This window comes from Ruditapes philippinarum, unplaced genomic scaffold, assembly GCF_026571515.1.
Source record: "Ruditapes philippinarum isolate M1 unplaced genomic scaffold, ASM2657151v2 ctg10496_1_1_1_1, whole genome shotgun sequence".
In the NCBI taxonomy this organism is placed as follows: Eukaryota; Metazoa; Mollusca; class Bivalvia; order Venerida; family Veneridae; genus Ruditapes; species Ruditapes philippinarum.
Window position 1 is genome coordinate 1 of NW_026857853.1, and position 22,745 is coordinate 22,745.

The 22,745-nt window shown below is 34.3% G+C and overlaps 1 protein-coding gene and 1 pseudogene across 1 annotated transcript; one reads left to right on the plus strand and one right to left on the minus strand.

Annotated features, from left to right (window-relative positions):
- Window positions 1-346: 346 nt before the first annotated feature.
- Window positions 347-6,305, minus strand: LOC132751254 (solute carrier family 35 member E1 homolog; the record flags this gene model as incomplete). Its single annotated transcript, XM_060741410.1, is given in 4 exon segments — window positions 347-472; window positions 1,194-1,331; window positions 1,555-1,625; window positions 5,880-6,305. Coding segments are annotated over 4 exon segments (657 nt in total), but the record flags the coding sequence as incomplete, so codon positions are not given.
- A 1,597-nt stretch (window positions 6,306-7,902) lies between these two features.
- LOC132751255 (ribitol-5-phosphate transferase FKTN-like) lies at window positions 7,903-19,915 on the plus strand (annotated as a pseudogene).
- The last annotated feature ends 2,830 nt before the right edge of the window (window positions 19,916-22,745 follow it).

Below are 22,745 nucleotides of genomic sequence, written 5' to 3' on the forward strand. Positions count from 1 at the left end.
CGTAGCACACACACAGTATAGGTAATATAGTTATTTTCCAGCTTTACTGGTGGAGAATGACCTCAGGTGGCCCTTCATACATTATTTTAGGCACAAACTGGCACCTGGGTAGAACCATCAATGTTCCATAAGCTAGCTGGATATCTTCCTCGCATGAAAGAATCCAAAGTCCCTGGCCGGATTTAAACCCACAGCCGTGAGGAGCAAGGGATTTGAAGTCAACAACCTTAACCACTCAGTTGTGGATGCCCCTTCTTGTAGGTCAAATAAATTACACACATACTACTGATATCAATACAAAAATATTAATAATAACAATAAATTATTATATCACTGAAACTCTTACCACAGCTCTATCTTGAACTATTCTGGTCAAATCAAACAATAACCAAAAAGGCAGAAAACAAATGGTTGAGTATCGACTTAATAGCAGGAGTAAATTCATATGGTGTAACCCTGTATCTTTTAATGTCTGAAATATAAAGTTATACATAAAACTATATAATTAACAGCAAAACAAATGGGTTATGATTGCCCAAGAATGACTCACATGAGAACCATCGGGTAATGATTTCTTTTATGCTTAGAAAGATACCAGGTAACACTGATTCAACCTTATTATTATCAAACTTTTTTTACATGTTTACTAGCTTAAGTATGATCATAACAAGAACTGTTGGTAGGACAGCATGCTTAACAACAAGAGCCTTGATAATGTAGAATTTTTAAGTTCAAAAAGGTCCATAATTCTGTCAAAATCCACATTAGAGTCATGGGCCTTGCACAGTGACTAGCTTTGTATGCTCTAAAATAAGTGTACTTTGAGACTTGATGGTAAAAGGTAATTTTTTCAGATATGTAAAAATTGATCGAAAACCAGTTGTATCGTTGTAGCAGATGTCCCATTCGTGTTTAAATATCAAAATATTTTTGACAGAGTGTTTACAGGGGCGTATCACGTTGGGGGGCAGGATCTGACCCCAAGCGTCTGAGAGCAAGAGCTGTTCATAAGACAATGCCCTCAATTTTCATAAGTATTACTTAGTGCAGTTGAGTTAAAAAAACAACCTGAACACTAGCTCTACAACAACTTCCTTATTCAAATTATAACAAAACAGATCTATACAATTTTTTTGGTCTACAAAACAATTTTAACAATAATTAAGGTAAACCGTATATATTAATGTACAAACCTTTTTAGAAAATATAGTTTGTAGAGAAAATCCAAGAGTTGCAAACAGAGCGCTACCTAAGCCAATTATATCAAAGGCTATTTCTGTGAGTGTAGCAATACATACACCGCCAATGATTGGTATCAGGGAAAAATACACCTAAAAATGAACCAACAATAATGTTACATTTCATATTACAATCAATGTTAATACAAATTTCAGAGAATTATTAAGATGTTGAAGTGTGTCATTTGTTAAAGTGAGAGCATTTAAAATAATTTCTTTAAACAAAAAATCAATGTTATTGGCTTTCATTCATACAAATGATTTTTGATCTTATATCCAAAAATAAGAAAAGTTTGATTTCAATAAAATAACTTACAGGGAATGTTTGCTTTTCTTTAAAACATAATCTCATCAAAATGACTGTAAACAATGGCAGTGTTGCTTTGACTGAAAAATAACAAAAAATCTGCATGAATTTCAATCGCAGCATGCCTCCAATATGAACCATTGTAATACTAATTTAAAACATTAAAATATAAATAATTGAAAGAAATAAAAAGGTCTCTTTAAAAATGATCACCTTATTTACTAAGCCATAAAAATAAAGCTTAATTCTTTTATTTTACTACATGGACTTCTCCCATTTGGGTCATTTCTGATAACACATGATTGTACATGTACAGGATGCTATCGGTACCTGTGATCCAGAACACACAGGATCTGGGATGGTATCAAACATTAGAGGGGAATGAATAAACTGCTTTTGTCTTTGACTTTATTCAAGTGTATCAGAAGGATGTCTGTTTGACCCTTGAAATGACTCTTTGACCCTTCATATTTCCAAAAGGCCTGATTTGACCCTCAGGATTTTAACTGGAGGGTCAAATTTTGTTAAAATCATGGGGATTTGGCCTTGTAGTCAGTAAAAATTATTCAAAATGATCCTCAGGATTTCATTGTTACCTTGCATGCAGAAAGTAAGGCCTAGACAAAGACTTTAACAGTACTTCAGACTATATGCAATACACTTAGTTCAACCCCTTGCTGTGACCTTGACCTTTAAGTTTAACCTAGGGACCTGGGTCATTTGCACAACACATTGTCTTTTTATGGTGACCAGATGTAATTACTGGTATATTTTGAAACATCCCATCATACATGCAGAAGCTAGGAACCTAGACTTAAAATTTCAGGTAAACAGCACTTCAGACTATTAAACAAATAAATAAAGTTCAATCCCTTGCTGTTAACTTGACCTTTGGCCTAGAGACCTGGGTCTTCCAAGCAACACATCACTTACTTATGGTGATTTTTTTTAACTACATATGTATCTGAATTTTATTATGACACATGCTCTAATTATGCATAGGACAATATGACAAATACATTAAATGCCCTGCATTGACTTTGACCTTTAATTTAGTGACCTGGGTCTTTAACGCAAAACATTGTCTACTAAAACAGGTCATGTGCACCAAAATATTTTTGATGAGGCTTACCGCAGACGAAAATTTGCTCAAATATTGTCCGCCTGACCTCGTGGACAGAAAATTTGCTCCACCACGGACATAAATCTACAGTCGTAAGCATTTCTCCCACGGAACACTGTGTTAAATTGCAGAGAACGCAGTTGTCAAACACCTTGGACAGCAGTGTTATTCATCCAAAAACTGGTGAATTTTCGGTATACCAGTATGGGTATCAAAAGAAATATTTATGGATAGTGTACCATGGGTTCTGGCGATATGAAAAGGAAACAAGAGTTGTCGGTAGGACAGCAACGCTCGACTATTCTTAGTGCTTGATAGTAAAAAAAATGCTTGATACAATTACTTCCTCCTGTTTACAGGTTGGGGTAATGATGGTGAACAAGTGTGCAAAGTTTCAAAGCCATATGTCAATGGACTTTGAAAATATTTGAACTATTACAAAAACTTTAACGTAAATTCTAAGTCGAAAAAGGGGCATAATTCTGTCAAAATGCTTGATACAGTTACCTCCTCCTGTTTACAGGTTGGGGTCATGATGGTGAACAAGTGTGCAAAGTTTCAAAGCCATATGTCAATGGACTTTGAAAATATTTGAACTATTACAAAAACTTTAACGTAAATTCTAAGTCGAAAAAGGGGCATAATTCTGTCAAAATGCTTGATACAGTTACCTCCTCCTGTCTACAGGTTGGGGTCATGATGGTGAACAAGTGTGCAAAGTTTTAAAGCCATATGTCAATGGACTTTGAAAATATTTGAACTATTACAAAAACTTTAACGTAAATTCTAAGTCGAAAAAGGGGCATAATTCTGTCAAAATGCTTGATACAGTTACCTCCTCCTGTTTACAGGTTGGGGTCATGATGGTGAACAAGTGTTCAAAGTTTCAAAGCCATATGTCAATGGACTTTGAAAATATTTGAACTATTACAAAAACTTTAATGTAAATTCTAAGTCAAAAAAGGGGCATAATTCTGTCAAAATGCTTGATACAGTTACCTCCTCCTGTCTACAGGTTGGGGTCATGATGGTGAACAAGTGTGCCAAGTTTCAAAGCCATATGTCAATGGACTTTGAAAATATTTGAACTATTACAAAAACTTTAATGTAAATTCTAAGTCGAAAAAGGGGCATAATTCTGTCAAAATGCTTGATACAGTTACCTCCTCCTGTCTACAGGTTGGGGTCATGATGGTGAACAAGTGTGCCAAGTTTCAAAGCCATATGTCAATGGACTTTGAAAATATTTGAACTATTACAAAAACTTTAACGTAAATTCTAAGTCGAAAAAGGGGCATAATTCTGTCAAAATGCTTGATACAGTTACCTCCTCCTGTCTACAGGTTGGGGTCATGATGGTGAACAAGTGTGCAAAGTTTCAAAGCCATATGTCAATGGACTTTGAAAATATTTGAACTATTACAAAAACTTTAACGTAAATTCTAAGTCGAAAAAGGGGCATAATTCTGTCAAAATGCTTGATACAGTTACCTCCTCCTGTCTACAGGTTGGGGTCATGATGGTGAACAAGTGTGCCAAGTTTCAAAGCCATATGTCAATGGACTTTGAAAATATTTGAACTATTACAAAAACTTTAACACAAGAGCTGTCCGTAAGACAGCGCGCTCGACTTTTTTATTGCTTGCCAATAAAAAAAGTTTTTGCAGTAAAAGGCAATACAAGAATCTCTGTATTTTTAAAGTGAACTAGTTGTTTGATACCCTTGAATATTACAGCAATGTTTATATGACATAATTTATGGTAAAGTGAACAAGTGGATAGGAATGAATTTTTTTAGATTTTTTAAGTTTTTTAGTGCTTGCCTATAATACAAAACATTGACAGTTAAGGGCCATAATTCAAATAAAATCTTTGACAGAATTACCTTCTCCTGGACATGTTTGGGAATCATGATTGTAAACAAGTATTCCAACTTTCAAATTAATATCTCAAACAGTTCAGTCAAAAAGTGGACTGGTACTAAAAACTTAACCAAGATTCTAAGTCGATAAAAGGCCTTAATTTTTAAAACAAATCCTTGACAGAGTTACCTTCTCTTGCGTACAGATGGGGGTAATGATGTGAAATAGCATTAAAAGTTTCAAAAGCAATATCTCAAAGGGTTAAGGCAATAAGTGGATTTTACCCATATTCAATGTATTTTCTAAGTCAAAAAGGGGCATAATTCTGTCAAAAACCTTGACAGAGTTATGTCCTCTTGTCTGTTGATGAAGGTCGTGATGGTAAACAAGTATGGTCAGTTTCAAAGCAATACCTCCAATGGTTTTGAAATAAAGTGAGGTGGTACAAAAAACTTAACCAAGCTCAATACACTTTCTAAGTCAAAAAAGGGCCATAATTCTGTCAAAAACCTTGACAGAGTTATGTACTCTTGTCTGTAGATGGAGGTTATGATGGTGAACAAGTATGGTAAGTTTCAAAGCCATACTTGTAATACTTCTGAAATAAAGTGGGGTGGTACGAAAAACTTAACCAAGGTGTGACGCCGACGCCGACGCCGGGGCGAGTAGGATAGCTCCCCTTTTCATAGAAAAGTCGAGCTAATAAGTGGTTACGCCGACGCGGACACCAACGCCGACGCTCGGGTGACTACAATAGCTCTACTTATTCTTATCGAATAGTCGAGCTAAAAATTGGGGACGTAATTGTTTTGTAAACATCAACTTGAAATTATTTTTAAAATGCAAGAACTGCATATAAATTTCTCATTCTTGATGTTGAATTAAAAGCATGTTTGCGTAATTTTGTTTAGATTAACTTGTTCTGTCCCCCAAGTTATCCCACGAAAACACTGATGACTGATTTTATCGACAATATTGCTGTGGAAACAACTGGACACCGTGGATCGCCGGGGAAAGTTTTTAATCATTGACCTCCCCAAGTTTGTCTGCCATAGGCAGGGGTATCATGGAAATGGCTGAATCCTAAAGTTTTGAGCATACTGTAGCTGGAAAAACAGCTTAAACATACTGATTTCATAGGAGGTTAGAGACATTTTAATAAGTTGAAACATTTATACAATGCAATCGCATGGTTTTATAGATGCATACAAAACAATCCTTAACTTAAGGGGGTCGGAACTGGTCACTAGAGGATAGGGTGTTATGGGTTTCAAAACACTGATTTTGCTGCGGACAGATTCTAAACGTGCTTATCCATTACAGTATACTTGTAGTAAAAAACTATTTACCTGTATGAGCATAGGAGACTGAAACTTTCCAAATACTTATATGTGAAGATACTGAAGATATAAATTTTCCAAAGGCAAGAGGTATGATCATGGTTAAAAAATATTGCCGGCTTATTTCCCCTGTTTTTGGGACACCAAGCAGAGCCAGGATCGGACCTAGGTACAGAGCAGCTGATGATAACTGTACCATTGACATGGTCATAGGATAAGGAAACTCATTTAACACCAATTTCCCAATCACATTTCCACCTGCACTGGAAATATACCACATTACACACACTATGACTAGTTTCAAAACGTGTAGAAAGTCGTTGTCAGTCATTCTTTGTGTATTTGATAAATATTCATTTGTTTAAGTTAACATTTTAAAAAATATATCCGTAACAGCTGTCAAATCGTCCGTCAAATGTACACGTTTCCAAATCACCGGTAAGCATATTTTGCGAAATGAATTCGATTTCGCGGTAATGGACTCCATTTCGCGAAGATTGTTCTTTTATTTATTTATTTATTTACAGTATCTATACATTCAGGAACATAGCACACGATAGAAATAATAAAATCATACAGTTAAGAGATAACAATATAAATCATATACATAAAACAGCATAAAAGAATAAAAGAGCACACTTTTGTCATAAAAAATAATAAGAGGTACTATGGATGGCCCATTAAGCTATTTTTTTAAAGCTCATTTTCAATGGGGTCCATAGAAATAAAAAAAATACATAATTACAACCCTCCCCCTTAAAAAAACAAATAAAACTAAACTAACTAACTTTGGTCAAGATTTTGGTTGAAAAAGGAAATATATTTATAAAAGTATTCTTTTCTTTAAAAAATAAACTTAGTATCACTATCACAGACAAATATTGGATCACAGTGCCTAACACATTAGTGGTACACATATATTCATCTTCTGCTAGACTTTTATTACCTTCTACAGTAGTAGGTACTTTTTTTTACAGATTTTTAATATTGTACAAAATAATTAATGGATTTAATATATTCTGGCAGATCATTCCAGTCTTTAATTCCATTATAAATAAGGTCTGTTTCATTACACTGGGGAATATTAAAATTGCTTGATCTAGTATAGTAAAATCTTTTGTCAGCACAACACTTTTAGTCAGCTCTAAAGTATTATGGACACTTTTTGTAAAAAATCATATACATATGATTAAGTCTTAACTGTTTGACCAATTTAATTTTTCAAAATCATTATACACTGTTAAAGAAGTTCTAGGTGTCAGATCAACTGGCCACGTGGTTTACTCGTCATGGTCACCTCGTAACAGAAAATTGTTTGAAGTAAAATAAAAAAGATATATAATTAGATTTAAAATTAGATAAAATCTGGGACGGATAAAATGTGTCTTATCGAACTTAATTTACGTTAGTAAAAAAGTATAAAACAGTATAAAACTGATTAAATGACAAACCTGTGGTTTTAATAATGATCGAGCGCAATTGTACATAATTTGTAACTATCGTTAAAGGTTTAATTGTGACTGTACTTTTTAAAATAAAGGAAGGAAAAGATTGCTGTACAGTACAGTAAGGCTACCTTATATAACATGTTTAAATAATACAAATCAAGAATGTAATTATCATTGGAAAAAGAAAGCGTAAAATATATAATTATCAAAAATCTTATGAAATATATACGTTATCTTTTGTAGAAGTATTTCATAGGCACTTGGTTTCGGGATAAAAAAAAACCTTTGAGACGTTTGTAGAACTCAAATAATATTAAAATTGACTGTAACAGTTTTTAACGTACATGTAGATCTATGTCTCTTTTCTAAAACCGTTATTTTTCCGATGTTACTAAAAAAACCGTAACATATGGGAAAATAACAATTTTAGAAAAGAGACATCTACGTTTAAAAAATTGATACAGTCAATTATATTTGAGTTCTACAAACCTCTCAAAGGTTTTTTTTATCCCGAAACCTGGGACATAAGATAACTCTTATGTCCCAGCCGAAACCAAGTGCCTATGAAGTATTTTGTCACAAATCAACCGAAATACGGCATGGATCCGTTCCGTGTAATGATGTAAAGGTTCGAAAATTAGGATAAACGCTGGTCTCCTGCTTATCTGGTTCCCGAGATAGTGGGCCGAGTTGACACGAGTTGATGTAGGGCCGAGTTAAAAAGTGATATTTCACGCAAACAATGAAGAAGACGTTTGCAGTAAAGACATTTTCCTTGATATGTCTTGGATATATGGGTTTCCAATTTTTAGTTCTACCTGCCTATTTAGAAAGACAGGTGAGGCAATTTTAAAATAATTATATTTTTAGGACAGTACGGACAGTAGGACAACACGGATTGCACCGAAACGGACCGTATCATCTCTTGGACGTTTCGGCCCGGGTATTTTCGACCACCCAATTTTGATATGGTACTAGCTAAACTATAAGGGAATTAATGAGTAGCTTAATTAATTCATTCATTTATTTTTCACTATTTAATTTATTGTCTCATTTATCAAGGTTTACAATATACTTATTGAGGCTTGATGGTATACGGTATTTTTTCCATAAATTGTTTGAAAACAAGTTTTATCATTGTAATAGATGTCCCATTCGTGTTAAAATATTCAAATAGTTTTGATAGAGTGTTTACAGGGGCGTACGCCACTACGTTGGGGGGGGGTGCAGGATCTGACCCCCAAGCGTATACGTGATTTGTGCTAATAAAGTGATACATTTTTACTTTATTACCAATGAATGGATTGTCTTTATACTTGGTCACAGCAGTATGAAGGACAATAAGTTCTTCAAGAAGACTGAACTTCACATGACCTTGACTTTGAAATGACCTTAAAGGACTTTGAAATGACCTTAAAGGATCATGAAGGTTAATTCAGTTATTCAACTTATTGTGTTTTTATATATAAAATGCTATTATTGGCTATATAACTTTAAAATTATGCCCCTCTTCCAAGAAGAGAGTGTACATTATTTTGCAAGTGTCGGTCAGTCGGTCTGTCTGTCTATTGGTCTGCCTGCCCATCTGTCGGTAGACCACATGGTTTCCACTGATTATCTTAAAAACTATTCTTCACAAAGTCTTCATATTTCACATACTGATTGGTCATAACTTAGACAGATTTTGGGGTCACTAGGTCAAAGGTTACAGGGGCCATATATGTCAGAATATTGCCACTCATTATCCTTAAAACTATTTATTGCAAAGTCTTCAAATTTGACACACTGATTGGTCATAACTAGTTGATGATTTCTATTGATTTTTGGGTCACTAGGTCAAAGGTCAAGGTCACAGGGGCCTTATATGTCAGAATGGTTCCGGCTCATTATCTTGAAAACAATTTGTCACAAAGTCTTAATATTTCACATACTGATTGTTCATAACTAGTAGATGACCCCTATCGATTTTGGGGTCACTAGGTCAAAGGTCAAGGTCTTTTGGGCCTTAAATATCAGAATGGTTTTCGCCCATTGTTTAAAAAACAATGTATCGCAATGTCTTCATATATCACATTCTGATTGGTCATAACTAGTAGATGACCCCTATTGATTTTTGGGTCACTAGGTCAAAGTCACAGGGTCCTTAAATGTGAGAATGGTTTTTAGCTCATTGTCTTGAAAACTGTTTATCGCAAAAGTTTTCATATTTCACATACTGAATTTTCGTAAGTAGTAAATGACCCCATTTGATAATTGGATCACTAGATCAAAGGTCAAGGTCACAGGGGCCGTAAATGCTTGAATGGTTTCCGCTTATTATCTTGAAAACTATTTATTGCAATGTCTTCATATATCACATTCTGATTGTTCTTACCTAGAAGATGACCCCTATTGACTTTGGGGTCAAAGGTCAAGGTCACATAGGCCTTAAATGTCTGAATAGTTTCCGCTCATTATCTTGAAAACAATTTATCCCAAAGTCTTGATATTTCACATACTGATTGGTCATAACTAGTAGATGACCCCTAGTGGTTTTGGGTCACTATGTCAAAGGTCAAGGTCACAGGGGCCTTAAATGTCAGAATGGTTTCTGCTCATTATGTTGAAAATTACAAATGGTATGAGTCAAGGGCTTGGAAGGGGGTCATATGTGTTGTTTGACATTTCTTGTTAGCTCACCAGAGCCGAGGGCTCAGGGTGAGCTATTAGTATCAAAGGGGGATGCTCCGGCGTCCGTCGTCCCTCGTCATGCGTCAACAATCGTCTTCTTCTCTAGGCAGATTTACTTCAAATTTGGTCTGTAGCATCCTTGTGACAGTCACACTTGAATTTGCTCATGTCATTCCAATTGGCCCCTTTTAGGGGTCAGCAGAGGTAAAAATAGAAAAACCTTTAAACATCTTCTTCTACAGAACTAATGGATGGATGATCACCAAACTTTGTCTGTAGCATTCTTGGGAAGTTTTTTATCAAGTTTGCTCATATAAATTTGATTGGCCCCTTTTAGGGGTCTCTAGGGCTAAAAATAGAAAAACCTTTGTTAGGTAGTCTTTTATCAAGTTTGCTCATATACATGTAAATTTGATTGGCCCCTTTTAGGACTAAAAATAGAAAACCTCTAAACATCTTCTCCTACAGAACTAATTGATGGATGATCACCAAACTTTGTCTGTAGCATTCTTTGGTAGTGTTTTATCAAGTTTGCTCATATTAATTTGATTGGCCCCTTTAAGGGGCCGCTAAAGCTAAAAAATAGAAATACCGTTAAATGTCTATTTCTAGAGAACTAATTGATGGATGATCACCAAACTTTGTCTGTAGCATTCTTGGGTAGTCTTTTATAAGGTTTGCTCATATTGATTTGATTAGCCCCTTTTAAGGGCCGCTAAAATTAAAAATAGAAATATGTTTAAACATCTTCTCCTACAGAACTATTGGTGGATGATCATCAAACTCTGTAGCATTTTTGGGTAATCTTTTATCAAGTTTGCTCATATTAATTTGATTGGCCCCTTTTAGGGCCGCTAAAGCTAAAAATAGAAAAACCTTTAAACATCTACTTCAGAACCAATTGATGGATAATCATCAAACTTTGTCTGTAGCATTCTTGGGTACTCTTTTATCAAGTTTGCTTATATTAATTTGATTAGCCACTTTTAGGGGCCACTAAATTTAAAAATAGATATACATTTAAACGTCTATTGCTACAGAACTAATTGATGGATGATCAGCAAACTTTGTCTGTAGCATTATTGGGTAGTCTTTTATTAAGTTTGCTCATATTAATTTGATTGGCCCCTTTTAGGGGCCACTAAAATTAAAAATAGATATACATTTAAAACGTCTATTGCTACAGAACTAATTGATGGATGATCTCCAAACTTTGTCTGTAGCATTATTGGGTAGTCTTTTATAAGGTTTGCTCATATTAATTTGATTAGCCCCTTTTAAGGGCCGCTAAAATTAAAAATAGAAATATGTTTAAACATCTTCTCCTTACAGAACTATTGGTGATGAATCATCAAACTCTGTAGCATTTTTGGGTAATCTTTTATCAAGTTTGCTCATATTAATTTGATTGGCCCCTTTTAGGGCCGCTAAAGCTAAAAATAGAAAAACCTTTAAACATCTACTTCAGAACCAATTGATGGATAATCATCAAACTTTGTCTGTAGCATTCTTGGGTACTCTTTTATCAAGTTTGCTTATATTAATTTGATTAGCCACTTTTAGGGGCCACTTAAGCTAAAAATAGAAAAAACCTTCGAACATCATTTCCTACTGAAATAATTGATAGATGATCACCAAACTTTGTAGCATTCTTAGGTAGTTATCAAGTTTGCTCATATTAATTTGATTAGCCCCATTAAGCTAAAGCTTAAATACCCCAGGTCATGGCATTTCTTCAAAATATTGTTTAAACATATTCTATGCTCAAATTTTATATTAGAATATATTGACATACCAACACTGAAAAGCAGTTATTTCTGGTGAGCGACTCAGGGCCATCATGGCCCTCTTGTTTATTAATGTATTGTATTTACATGTCTACATGGACACAACTACAGTCTATTTTAAGGACAAGACCTTTAATGATACTTTACATTCAGATGTTTATTTGACCCTGTATTTCATTATTTATTACAGAAAATGGATTCTAAAGAAAACAATAAAGAACAGGTAATAATAATTTGTAAGTTAATCTTTGTGGAGATAATAAACGTGTTCTTTGTCAAAGAATATGAAGATAACTAGCATTGAAAGTCAGTGACTAGACATGTTTAATATACAATGTATCATTTTATAATAGTACCTCTACATATTTTTCTACATTTAATGCATACAAATATACAACCCCACAGAACACACTCTAGTGGGGTCCTGTAATTGCGTGCATGACTAAGCTGCCACTTTGTCAATTACATTTTGGTTAAATAATTATGTAGTTTTAATTTAATTTAAAAACCTTACTCCATTGTGATATTTTGGGAAGTATCCATCATTTTCAATGGTAGTGCTTGTTATGTTGTTGTTTATTTTTCCAGAGTACATATCTCCTGTTTCAAAACTTATACACATCTTTGAGAATTCCATTGTTTGTTTTGGATTTACCATCATTGAATTCCACGCTTCCATCACACCACATATATGAAGGATTAAGTAGAAGGAAGTTTATACGCTATGGCATTATAAAGGATACAAACATTGCTTCAACTTTAGTAAGTTATAATTACAACTTTTTAGACATAATACTTTCATTGTTTGATATTTTTGTCATTTTTAGTAGGACTATATTAAGTATAATTAAAGCAAACTATCCTTCTATCACAATTGTTCACATTCACGAGACTGAATATTGTCAACATAATGAAGGTCAATATGTACATGGTCAAGGTCACCAGAAATCATTGGGGGAAAACAACTAGTGTACATACCATATCTTTTACATGTATGAAGGGATCACAAGGTTTCATCATCACCAGATTTCTAAGTCAGAGGTCAAGGTCACACTCAAAGGTCAAAGGAAAACACTTGTATATAGTGAAACTTCTATATGTTTTGAGATTCTTTCATGTGAGAAATTATCCAGCTAGATTGCAGAACATTAGTGGTTCTACTCAGGTGCCCAGTCATGCCTTTTATAATTTTTTGGATGGGCACTTGAGGTCTTCTTTTCCACCCAAAAATTATTTAGCTCGAAAGTCACTATGTGGCCTTTACTAAGTTAAAAAACTATGGTCTTGCACAAATTTTAAGGCTGAATTAAGGACCTTAAGATAAAACAATAAAAATGCATTAATTTTTTATGTGACCTATGTTCATATGGTTAATTGTCATTTTTTGTGACTAGAAGGTATTTTGGAGAATATTAAACAATGTTAATAATAATTGAAAAGAAATAGGTATTATCGATTGGTATTCTGAATATTTATATTAATTATCCTTATTTGATACCAAGATGGCAGTTTGGGGTATTATAGATTCACTGCAGTTAGTCTACATCTTAAAATAAGAGTTGATTAAGAAAAGGTAAATTATTAATATAGCTGTACCATAGAAGGTCAAAATTATAAATTTTATCTGCTTTCTTCTAATCATTTTTATAGGAGAAATACAGACTTCATTTTGAAACCATTGGTTTGAAATTATATACAACACGATCATTCCACACAGAATTGAAGACTTCAGTGATAAGCCATTACTTTCTTTGCTCTCAAGGTTTCACTGTGCACGTGGTCATGTTTTATAATAAAACTAGGTCAACATTATGGCATGGAGATGTGAAATGGAGAAGTGAATTGAGCGGTAGCTGTTTATTGGATACAGAACACTTCTTTAAGCATGCTGGACTATATGATAGGTGTGCATAACCATTTCCATTTGATTTTTTGGCAAATCGGCATTTCAAATGCCTTACACCATTTACGCATTCTATATATAATCAGAACATATAGTTTACATAACTGTTATACAAATAAGTACACAATGTTATAATACATGTAAAGCTGTATAATATTATATTAATTCATATCTAGGGCATAAGGACACATTAAGCTCAGCTAAGGACAAATGCTTAAATCTACATACATGTATGACTCTGTTGCATTTTGTCTGCAGTTGTTTCAAATGATATCTCATTGGTGAAACTTGCAAGAGATATTCACAGTTATCCAAATGGTCTTGTTGCATTAAATATCTATTATGGTTCCTGCATAGTACAGCATATTTTACAGTATTTAGTGCAAGTCTCAACACGTTACCATACCCCAGCTGTACAATGGAAGTTTTATTGGGGGAGGTTGGGATGGTTATTCAGGTTTGAGGCTGTCCTGTAGTCTGAGTATCTGTAGACACATAGAGCAAATCATGCATGACCAAGATATTTAAATGACCTTGACCTTGAAAGTAATTTTTTTCATCACAATTGGGCAATATTTTGGATATGATTCTCTCTTGGACAAACAAAACTTAAGAATAAGTTAAGACTTAACCTTATGTAAAATTATATGACCTTGACTTAAAAATGTCCTTAAGTAGAGGCATGGCCGTGTGGTTATTAACAGTTAATGGTCCTGAAAAGTAATCTAAGGATTGCTGGCCTCATGGGTTCAAACCATGTCAGTTTCAAGCCATTGTTTCTATGAGCAAGAAACTTTACACTCATTGCTTAGAACTGGTCGGTTCCCGGAACAGGTTTGAAATTGTTTCAATAAGGTTATAGTTTCCAACACAATAAAACTGAAATAAACTAGTGTTAACTAAACTAACTAAATGCAAGTAGAAGACTTAATTTAACTCTGAATTAGAATATACTTATACATGTATTGTATATTGTTTAGGATCTTGATTCTGAAAAAAGAACATTAAATTTAGTGTTTAAAATTTAGATATTATTCAGGATGGAACTAAGTCAAACTTTAAATTATTTGAACTGTTTTTCCTTTTGTAGATTTGATATTGTAAGAAAAGGAAATCTTTTGTTGCCTAGCAACCCAAGACAGTTTTTAAAACACATCAAAGATTCTGAATATCTAGAATGTAATTATACGAGAGCCCATCAGTTCTTGATGCAGTACCCTCAGGATGTTTCGGAAGGGTCACTTAAATTCCAGAGAAATGTTCGGCAAATTATTTCACGTGCAAAACAATATCTTGATGACCTTGGAGTACCATTTTGGCTTAGTAGTGGCACTTGTTTAGGTAGTAAAATTATGTTTAATCTTTCATTTTTAGCTCCACTTTAGAAGAAAAATTAAATCTATTGTCATGACCCACTCAGTGGTGGAGGCATTGGTAATCTTTTTTTAATTCTAGCAAAGCTAATACATTGAATCTTTATGTGTGAATGCATGCAAAAACACTCATTTTCATGTCTAAAGGTCAAAGGTCAACTTGAGGTCACAAGGACCTACCATTTGACCAAATTTTGATGAGTTTTTCCTTCCACACCCACTTTAATGTCGAAAGGTCAAAGGTCAAGGTCACTGTGACCTGTATAATATGTTATATTTTATGTCTGTTCTTGAAGAAAAAGTCAACATTTTATGATCATTCTGTCATTGTTTTCATACTTATTACTGATAGCATTTAGCAAAAAACTTTAATACATACTTAAAACATTAACTATTTGGATAGCATGACAAGACACAGTTGTGAGACAATGAGCCTTATTGTGTAAGGGATGTGTTTGGAGTTATGATACTTTTTAAGTTAGAATCTATGTGATATCAAAGAATTTGTATTCCTTCTTACAAATGGGAACAGATTCAAATCTGTAGACAAAGTTATCAGTATTTCTACAGTTATGCCCCTTTCTCATATAGAACTGATTAAACTTAATATGTGTTATGTATGAAATATAAATATCTTGAATGTGGGCATGATTCATGCTTACATTGTTAATCGTATTACCAACAAGTGCATAGCTGTCTCTTGAATTATTATTTTATTTTACACCTACAGAAGAAGTTTAGGGTCGGGGTATATAGGAGTCAGCTTGTCAGTATGTCGATATGTTAATTGTAATTATTTTTAAAACTAAATATTACACTGTAATATGCTGGTTTAATTCAAACTTTGATAATTTTTTCTACATATTTATCCAAATTTTTCAATCTATTTACCTGTTCTACAAATCACATGGCCCTCACCACCAGCCCTCACCACCATCATGGCCCTCACCACCATCATGGCTCTCACCACTGTCATGGCCCTCACTACCATCGGGGCCCTCACCAACCTTGTGGCCCTCACCACCATCATGGCTCTCACCACTGTCATGGCCCTCACTACCATCGGGGCCCTCACCAACCTTGTGGCCCTCACCACCATCATGGCTCTCACCACTGTCATGGCCCTCACTACCATCGGGGCCCTCACCAACCTTGTGGCCCTCACCACCATCATGGCTCTCACCACTGTCATGGCCCTCACTACCATCGGGGCCCTCACCAACCTTGTGGCCCTCACCACCATCATGGCTCTCACCACTGTCATGGCCCTCACTACCATCGGGGCCCTTACCACCATCGGGGCCTTTGGATTCTTTCATATGAGGAAGCTATGCAGCTTACTTACAAAGGGTTGATGGTTCTTCTCAGGTGCCCACTTGTGCCTGAAAGAATGCAATAGTGACACCCGAGATCTTCCTTCACCAGTAAAGCTGGGAAGTCGCCATATGACCATTACAGTGTTTGACTTAAAATCTAACTAAACAAAAACAAACAAACTATAATTATGATAGGGAGAGCTATCTTATTGGCCTGTTTGTTGACATTTGCACCACATTTTGGAAAACATGTGACAGCTCTTATTCCAAGAATGTTACTTTTCATGTTCAAAATTTAAAATCTATTGTTACTATGTTGTAGGATGGTTTAGACAGTGTGATGTTATTACTTATAGTCATGATGTGGACTTTGGCATATTTATCAGCAACTATAAACCAGAGATTGTGTCAGCTTTTGAAAGAGGAGGCTTTTTTCTAAAACATGTATTTGGAAAGGTAACTATTTTTTAGACCATAGTCTATTGAATTTGACCTTTACATTCTGTAATTTAATGGTATTTACATGTAGCATTTATCCTAGTTGAGCTCTACTTAAATTAGGTAAATCATGCCAGTGGGGTCTAAAATGCCCCATGAAATTCAAAAACATTTAGGTCGAGTAGATTTCTATAGAAAACAAATTTTAGCTCAAGTTCTGTCATGCAATGAACCACTAGATATCCATAGTCCATAGTCCATCAACAATGCATTCAAATGTCAGCTTAACCAAAATGTCAGGTTTGATGAAACTTGGCAGAAATCATCACCTTAGTGCAGTAACGGGTTAAGTCCTTCAAAATCTAATAGAAGTTAACCAGTTATTGCACTAAGGTGACGAAATGTTCTTGGCATAAAGATTTATCAATTTTTTTCTTCTTTATTTCAGGTGAATGATAGTTATGAGTTGTCGTTTCAAGCAGGAGATATTAAGTTAGACTTTTTCTTTTTTTATGAAGAGAAGGATCATATGTGGAATGGAGGGACACATCATGAAACAGGACAAAAATACAAGTTAGTAGCACTGTTATGAGGGTGCCTTGATAGCTTTTATTCCCTTTCTTTCCCTGGTCAAGAGTTTTACCTTTTTATTCCCTTTCTTTCCCTGGCCAAGAGTTTTACCTATTACTCACCTCTATTACCATCAGAGTTTTAAGATTTGAAAACACATTTAAGACCTATTACGTGAAACAGTTCCCAGAGCTTAGATATTAGGTATGTAGCATTGCCTACTGGACCCCTACAAAAGTTACTTAAGTCATTACCCTGTACTTAATTTTGCTTTGCTCTCTGGATCATATAGTTTGCATACATGTAGAATTAGAAAGTAAACATATTTTTAAAAAATCATATAAGCTACAATGCCAAGCACTTTGTGCTTCTCTACAAAAGTTATGTATGTTATGTATGTTATACATTAAGTTATGTTATGTAAGATATGTATGTATGACCTTTGTGCCCAAGTGGTTAAGATGCCAGCCATTCATATGAGCAATCATGGATTTAAGCTCTTCTGGGGTCATGACCATATTTGTACATATGACACCAATATTGGTTACTTCAAGGAAGCAGACTTGCAAGTGGATGATATATCCTTCAAGTTTTCATCATAATCAAGCTTATATAAATATATAAAATGGGCATCATCCTTGCGATCACACTTGTTTGTATACATTAATTTATTGAAAATAATATCTAGATCTTTTATGAAAAACTACAATGTCCAGAGATTAGTTATGTAGCATATAGCTTTCTCTCTTTCTCTTCTACAACAGTTATAATCATGACCCTAGTGTCAAAAATGCCCCATTCTAGGGGTCAATTAACATTTTTAAGTTTAATTAATATAAATCATGATTCAAAGAAATTTTTATATCTATTTTATAATTTTGTATCCTTATTTTAAAAATAAGTTAAATAAGTTTGCATTCAGGTATATATTGCCATGCCTTTGAGGTGCTCTTGTTAGGCGAGCCGTCCAATAAGCTTATTAGGTAGAACGGTGGACTGTGAATCAGGCAACCTGGATTCAATTCCTGGATGGGGCAGGTCACTTTTGTTGTGATTGATCATGAAATCCTTTCTATGGTCATTGGCACTGTACCTCTGATCTGGCCTGTACAGAAGTTATCGGTTTCTTGCAAAAGTGAAGGCAACTAGTACTGGTGAACTGCTTGAGAGCCTGCCCAGGAACCATGCCGTGGCTGAACTGTACTCTTAGTATTGTGATCTGGAGGGTAAACTAACCAACCTTACTGCTCTTGTTAGGCAATTTGTAACAGACAATAATCAGGACCATATTACATATCATATGTTAACAAACTATTCATGCATTTCAGGTATATATTTCCGAAGTTTTCCATATGTTGGACAATATTCCTCGATTTGAAGGTGAGAGTGCCCTGTCCACCTTTACCATACATTGAAGCTAATTATGGTAAGAACTGGATGGAACCAGTCAAAGATTGGGGAATGGAACAAAAAGCCTCCAAATGTCAGAGAAAATGGTTTCTGGCCTAAAGATGAATGGAATGATGTCATACAAAGTCTACTGAAAGATAAATCATTATGGGATTTTTTAAAGGGTATCTTTGTAGGAACCAGTCTAGATATTTAGCTTTAGTTTCAAATAGAGTGAACCAGTCAAAGTGAGTGAACTGGTCAAAAGTGAGTGAACCAGTCAAAGTGAGTGAACCAGACCAGTCAAAGTGAGTGAGTGAACCATTCAAAATGGTATTATTGATACATAGAGGGACACAAGCATTAGAATAGATGATGAAGAATGGTATAACCTGTCGTAAGAAAGTGTGTAAAGGCAAATAACAGTGGGTGAACATTTTCTTGAGGGGTTACAAGGTCACTTTTAGTGATAGCATGATAGTGTTTATGTGATGATATTTACAGTTTCTTGAAACAACATCTTCTCCTTAACTGCAGAATATGGTCAAGCTTTACAGGAATGATTTCTAGGTGCCTTAAGTAGGAATATAGTTAGTTCAGTCTGATGCATATGTAGGTAAAACTGTAATAAATATCCCATAGTCCAATCCCCAACATTCTAGTCGAGTGTGAATCTTATCATGACCATCTAGTCAGTGTTTTGGTATTTGTTTTATGATACAATGTACATGTATGTTAAGTTTTTATAATACTGCATGTTTGTAACATCGCTTTTCATTGGTCAATTGTGAGGTTACATAAATTTATACACATGTACATGGCTGACAATTTATGAAGAAATCACACTTTTACCTCTAAAGAAGGAAGTTTTCTGCATTATAAAATTCGTTATAAAGATTCCTGACAGGTTATATGGCCGTACATTATTGGTTATTTGCAATATAACTCGCCAGGCAGCTCTGGTTTTATTTACAAGCAACCGTATATATAGGGCCATATAACCTGTCAAAAATCTTTATAACTAATAATATATGCCCTGTTAGAACAACATTTTATATTTCACCACATTTAAGGATCATTATGTTAAAAGTGGTGTGTTAATGATCTCAATTGAAGTTATTTGCAAAATATAAAAATATATATTACTTAAAGTTGTTTTTGTCATTTCTTGATAAATTATGATTATTATAGGGTAACTTGAGCCGAAATCAAGTTTGATTTTACTAGGCTAGGCGGGCGCCTCATACGTTCTAGTAAAATCTATGAGAGCCAAATACAAGTAAAAGATTAAGATACTCGTATAATAATCCTTATATTACATTGTATTGTATTGTATTTTAGTAAACAATACATTCAACCATAACATACTTGGCATTATGCCAGCATCATCATTGTGTGATGCAGATTTTTTTCTGTCTGTATTTGTGCAAGTGCATGTGAAACATGAAATAACAAAGAAATGTAAAAAATAAATACAGCATATGATAAATGGCATTACGAAGTATTAAATCAGGCACTCCCATTATAATGACTGCATGATGAACAATCCTAGAATATTGGCACTATGAACAGTCAGTGGCATAATTGTATTTCGATCTGTTACTGATTGGCAGTAACTGTCATATGTAATGTATGCATGTCCTAAAATATGGACAGTATTTTCTGGTTTTCAAAGAAAAAAGAAAAAAAGAATGATTTACAGTCCCTCAGTCTTAAAATCTTGGAATGAAGAAAAGTTCTAATATTGGCATGATTAACAATTCATTTATTTATCAACGTCGGAAACAGACGTGATCAATAGTAGTAAATTAGTTACAGCATTGATGCACTGGATGTAATCATCTGTTAGATATATATACTATGGAGGGCGATCGTTGCCAAAATTCCAGACATGTAATGTGTTCTTTTTGAAAACTACTTTTGAAAATGCGAACACGTATGTCTAGCATTTTTGATTGTATTCGTGCACAGCAAATGAAATGCCTCTTAATCCAATCTTTTAATTGAAAGCACCCGCTTTTAAATAACAAGTACACATGTAAATCTTAACAGCTGACCTAACATGGAGAACAAAAACAAATTTACATGTTTGATCTTCCATTGCATATAACACATAAGCGTGTTTACACACTTGTAGATATCTATCTGTACCTGAAAAATACAAATGAAATGTAAAACTCGAATACAGAAAATATAATTTAATAAAACATGTTTCCAGTCGTAGAACTACATCAGTACGTTTACACAGTAACACGTTTAAAATTACAAAAGTAGATTCACAATGTTAAACGATTTTAAGTCATGCATGACGCCCCGCCCCTCTCTGAGTATTTACGATCTACTATTATGGAAATGTACGGATAGGTATAATACCCGTCGCCTCTCTCCTATTTCTCAATAAAGTGAAGGAAAACACGGCGTCTATTCTAACTCTTTTTTTTTTACTTTATAAAAAGTCATATATTTTTGGTATCAAATGAAAGATTACTCCATATGAGTGCCTCGCAAATAAAAATGAATTAAATAGATGTATTTAAATTTTTGTTTAAAAATTTATCATGTTTTCCTCTGAAAATAACACTCTCGAATTGGTAAGAAAAACACGGCGTTCCCTCCAAACTTTTTTTTTATTACATAATCAATTCTGATAAATTTGGATTGAAATAAGTGTGCTTCATACGCTTTATGATATATGATTATATAATGCCTTAAAATAAAAATGAATTAAATCAAAATGAATTAACTTTTCGTTTTAAAGTATCATGTTACTTTCTGTAAAATAGAGAAAATAAGAATCCCTAAAGAACGCACAAAACGACAAAATTGAGAATGTTGCAGGCTTGGTTTGATTGAGCCTGTTCATAGACGGTAATGGAGAGAGCAAGTAATCGTCCATGCCCCATAGCACCGGCTTAAGCAAATTTCAACATGAACTGGTACAATTTTGAATTTTAAAACATCCTCAGATATGTTGATATGGCGATTATCATGGAACCTTCAATGTGACAAGTAAGTGCCATACCATGAAAAACGGCATATAGTCCACAAGTAAGAAAAAACATGAAAAACGACATGTGGTCCACAAGTAAAAAAACAAAACACACTGAAATTCAGTAAGAGAAACATGGCGCCCCCTACTTACTTTTTTTATTTCTAAGTCAATTTTGCTAATTTCAGACTCAAGTAAAAGAATCCTTTATGAACTTTCTAGTGATGCCTTAAAAATGAAAATTAATTACGTAAAAGTATTAAAAATTTTGTTTCAAACTTATCGTTGTTTATTTTGTCTCTCTTAAACTCATATATTCGGGGGAAAAATCACGTCGCTTCGTTTAGATACTTTATTCAAAAAAGAAAATGAATATTGAATGAAGGTTAAGCCCATAAGCTTTGAACAAGTATATTAAAAATCTGAAAAGAAAGTGATCCTGAGTCTGTACATGAGGGATAATGAACAAGTGCAACATTCCTCACGCCCCCTAGCACCGGCTTGAACGGTACTCAATTCTCAACACTTAATAGCGCTGGCATCAATGATCCTGAAGGACCAGAAAAATATAACAACACTGAAGTGAAGTGCGGGGCAAAAAAAAAATCTGCAAACAAAGTGATTCCTCGGAAGCATAAATTACAGCAAAATTACAAGATAATTGCAGACTCGGTTTGATTAAGTCTGTATATGAGAGTTTATGGATACGTGCAACATCCCTCACGTCCCCTAGCACCGGCTTGAGGGTACTCAATTCTCAACACTTAATAGTGCTGGCATCAATGATCCCGAAGGACCAGAAAAATATAACAACACTGAAATGAAGTACGGGGCAACTTTTTACAGCTGCCACACGGCACTTGACACCTGCTGTTGTGAAGTATAAAATGTGGAAACAAAGTGATCCCTCGGAAGCATTAATTACAACAAAATCACATAAGAATTGCAGACTCGATTTGATTGATTCTGTACATGAGGGATAATGAACAAGT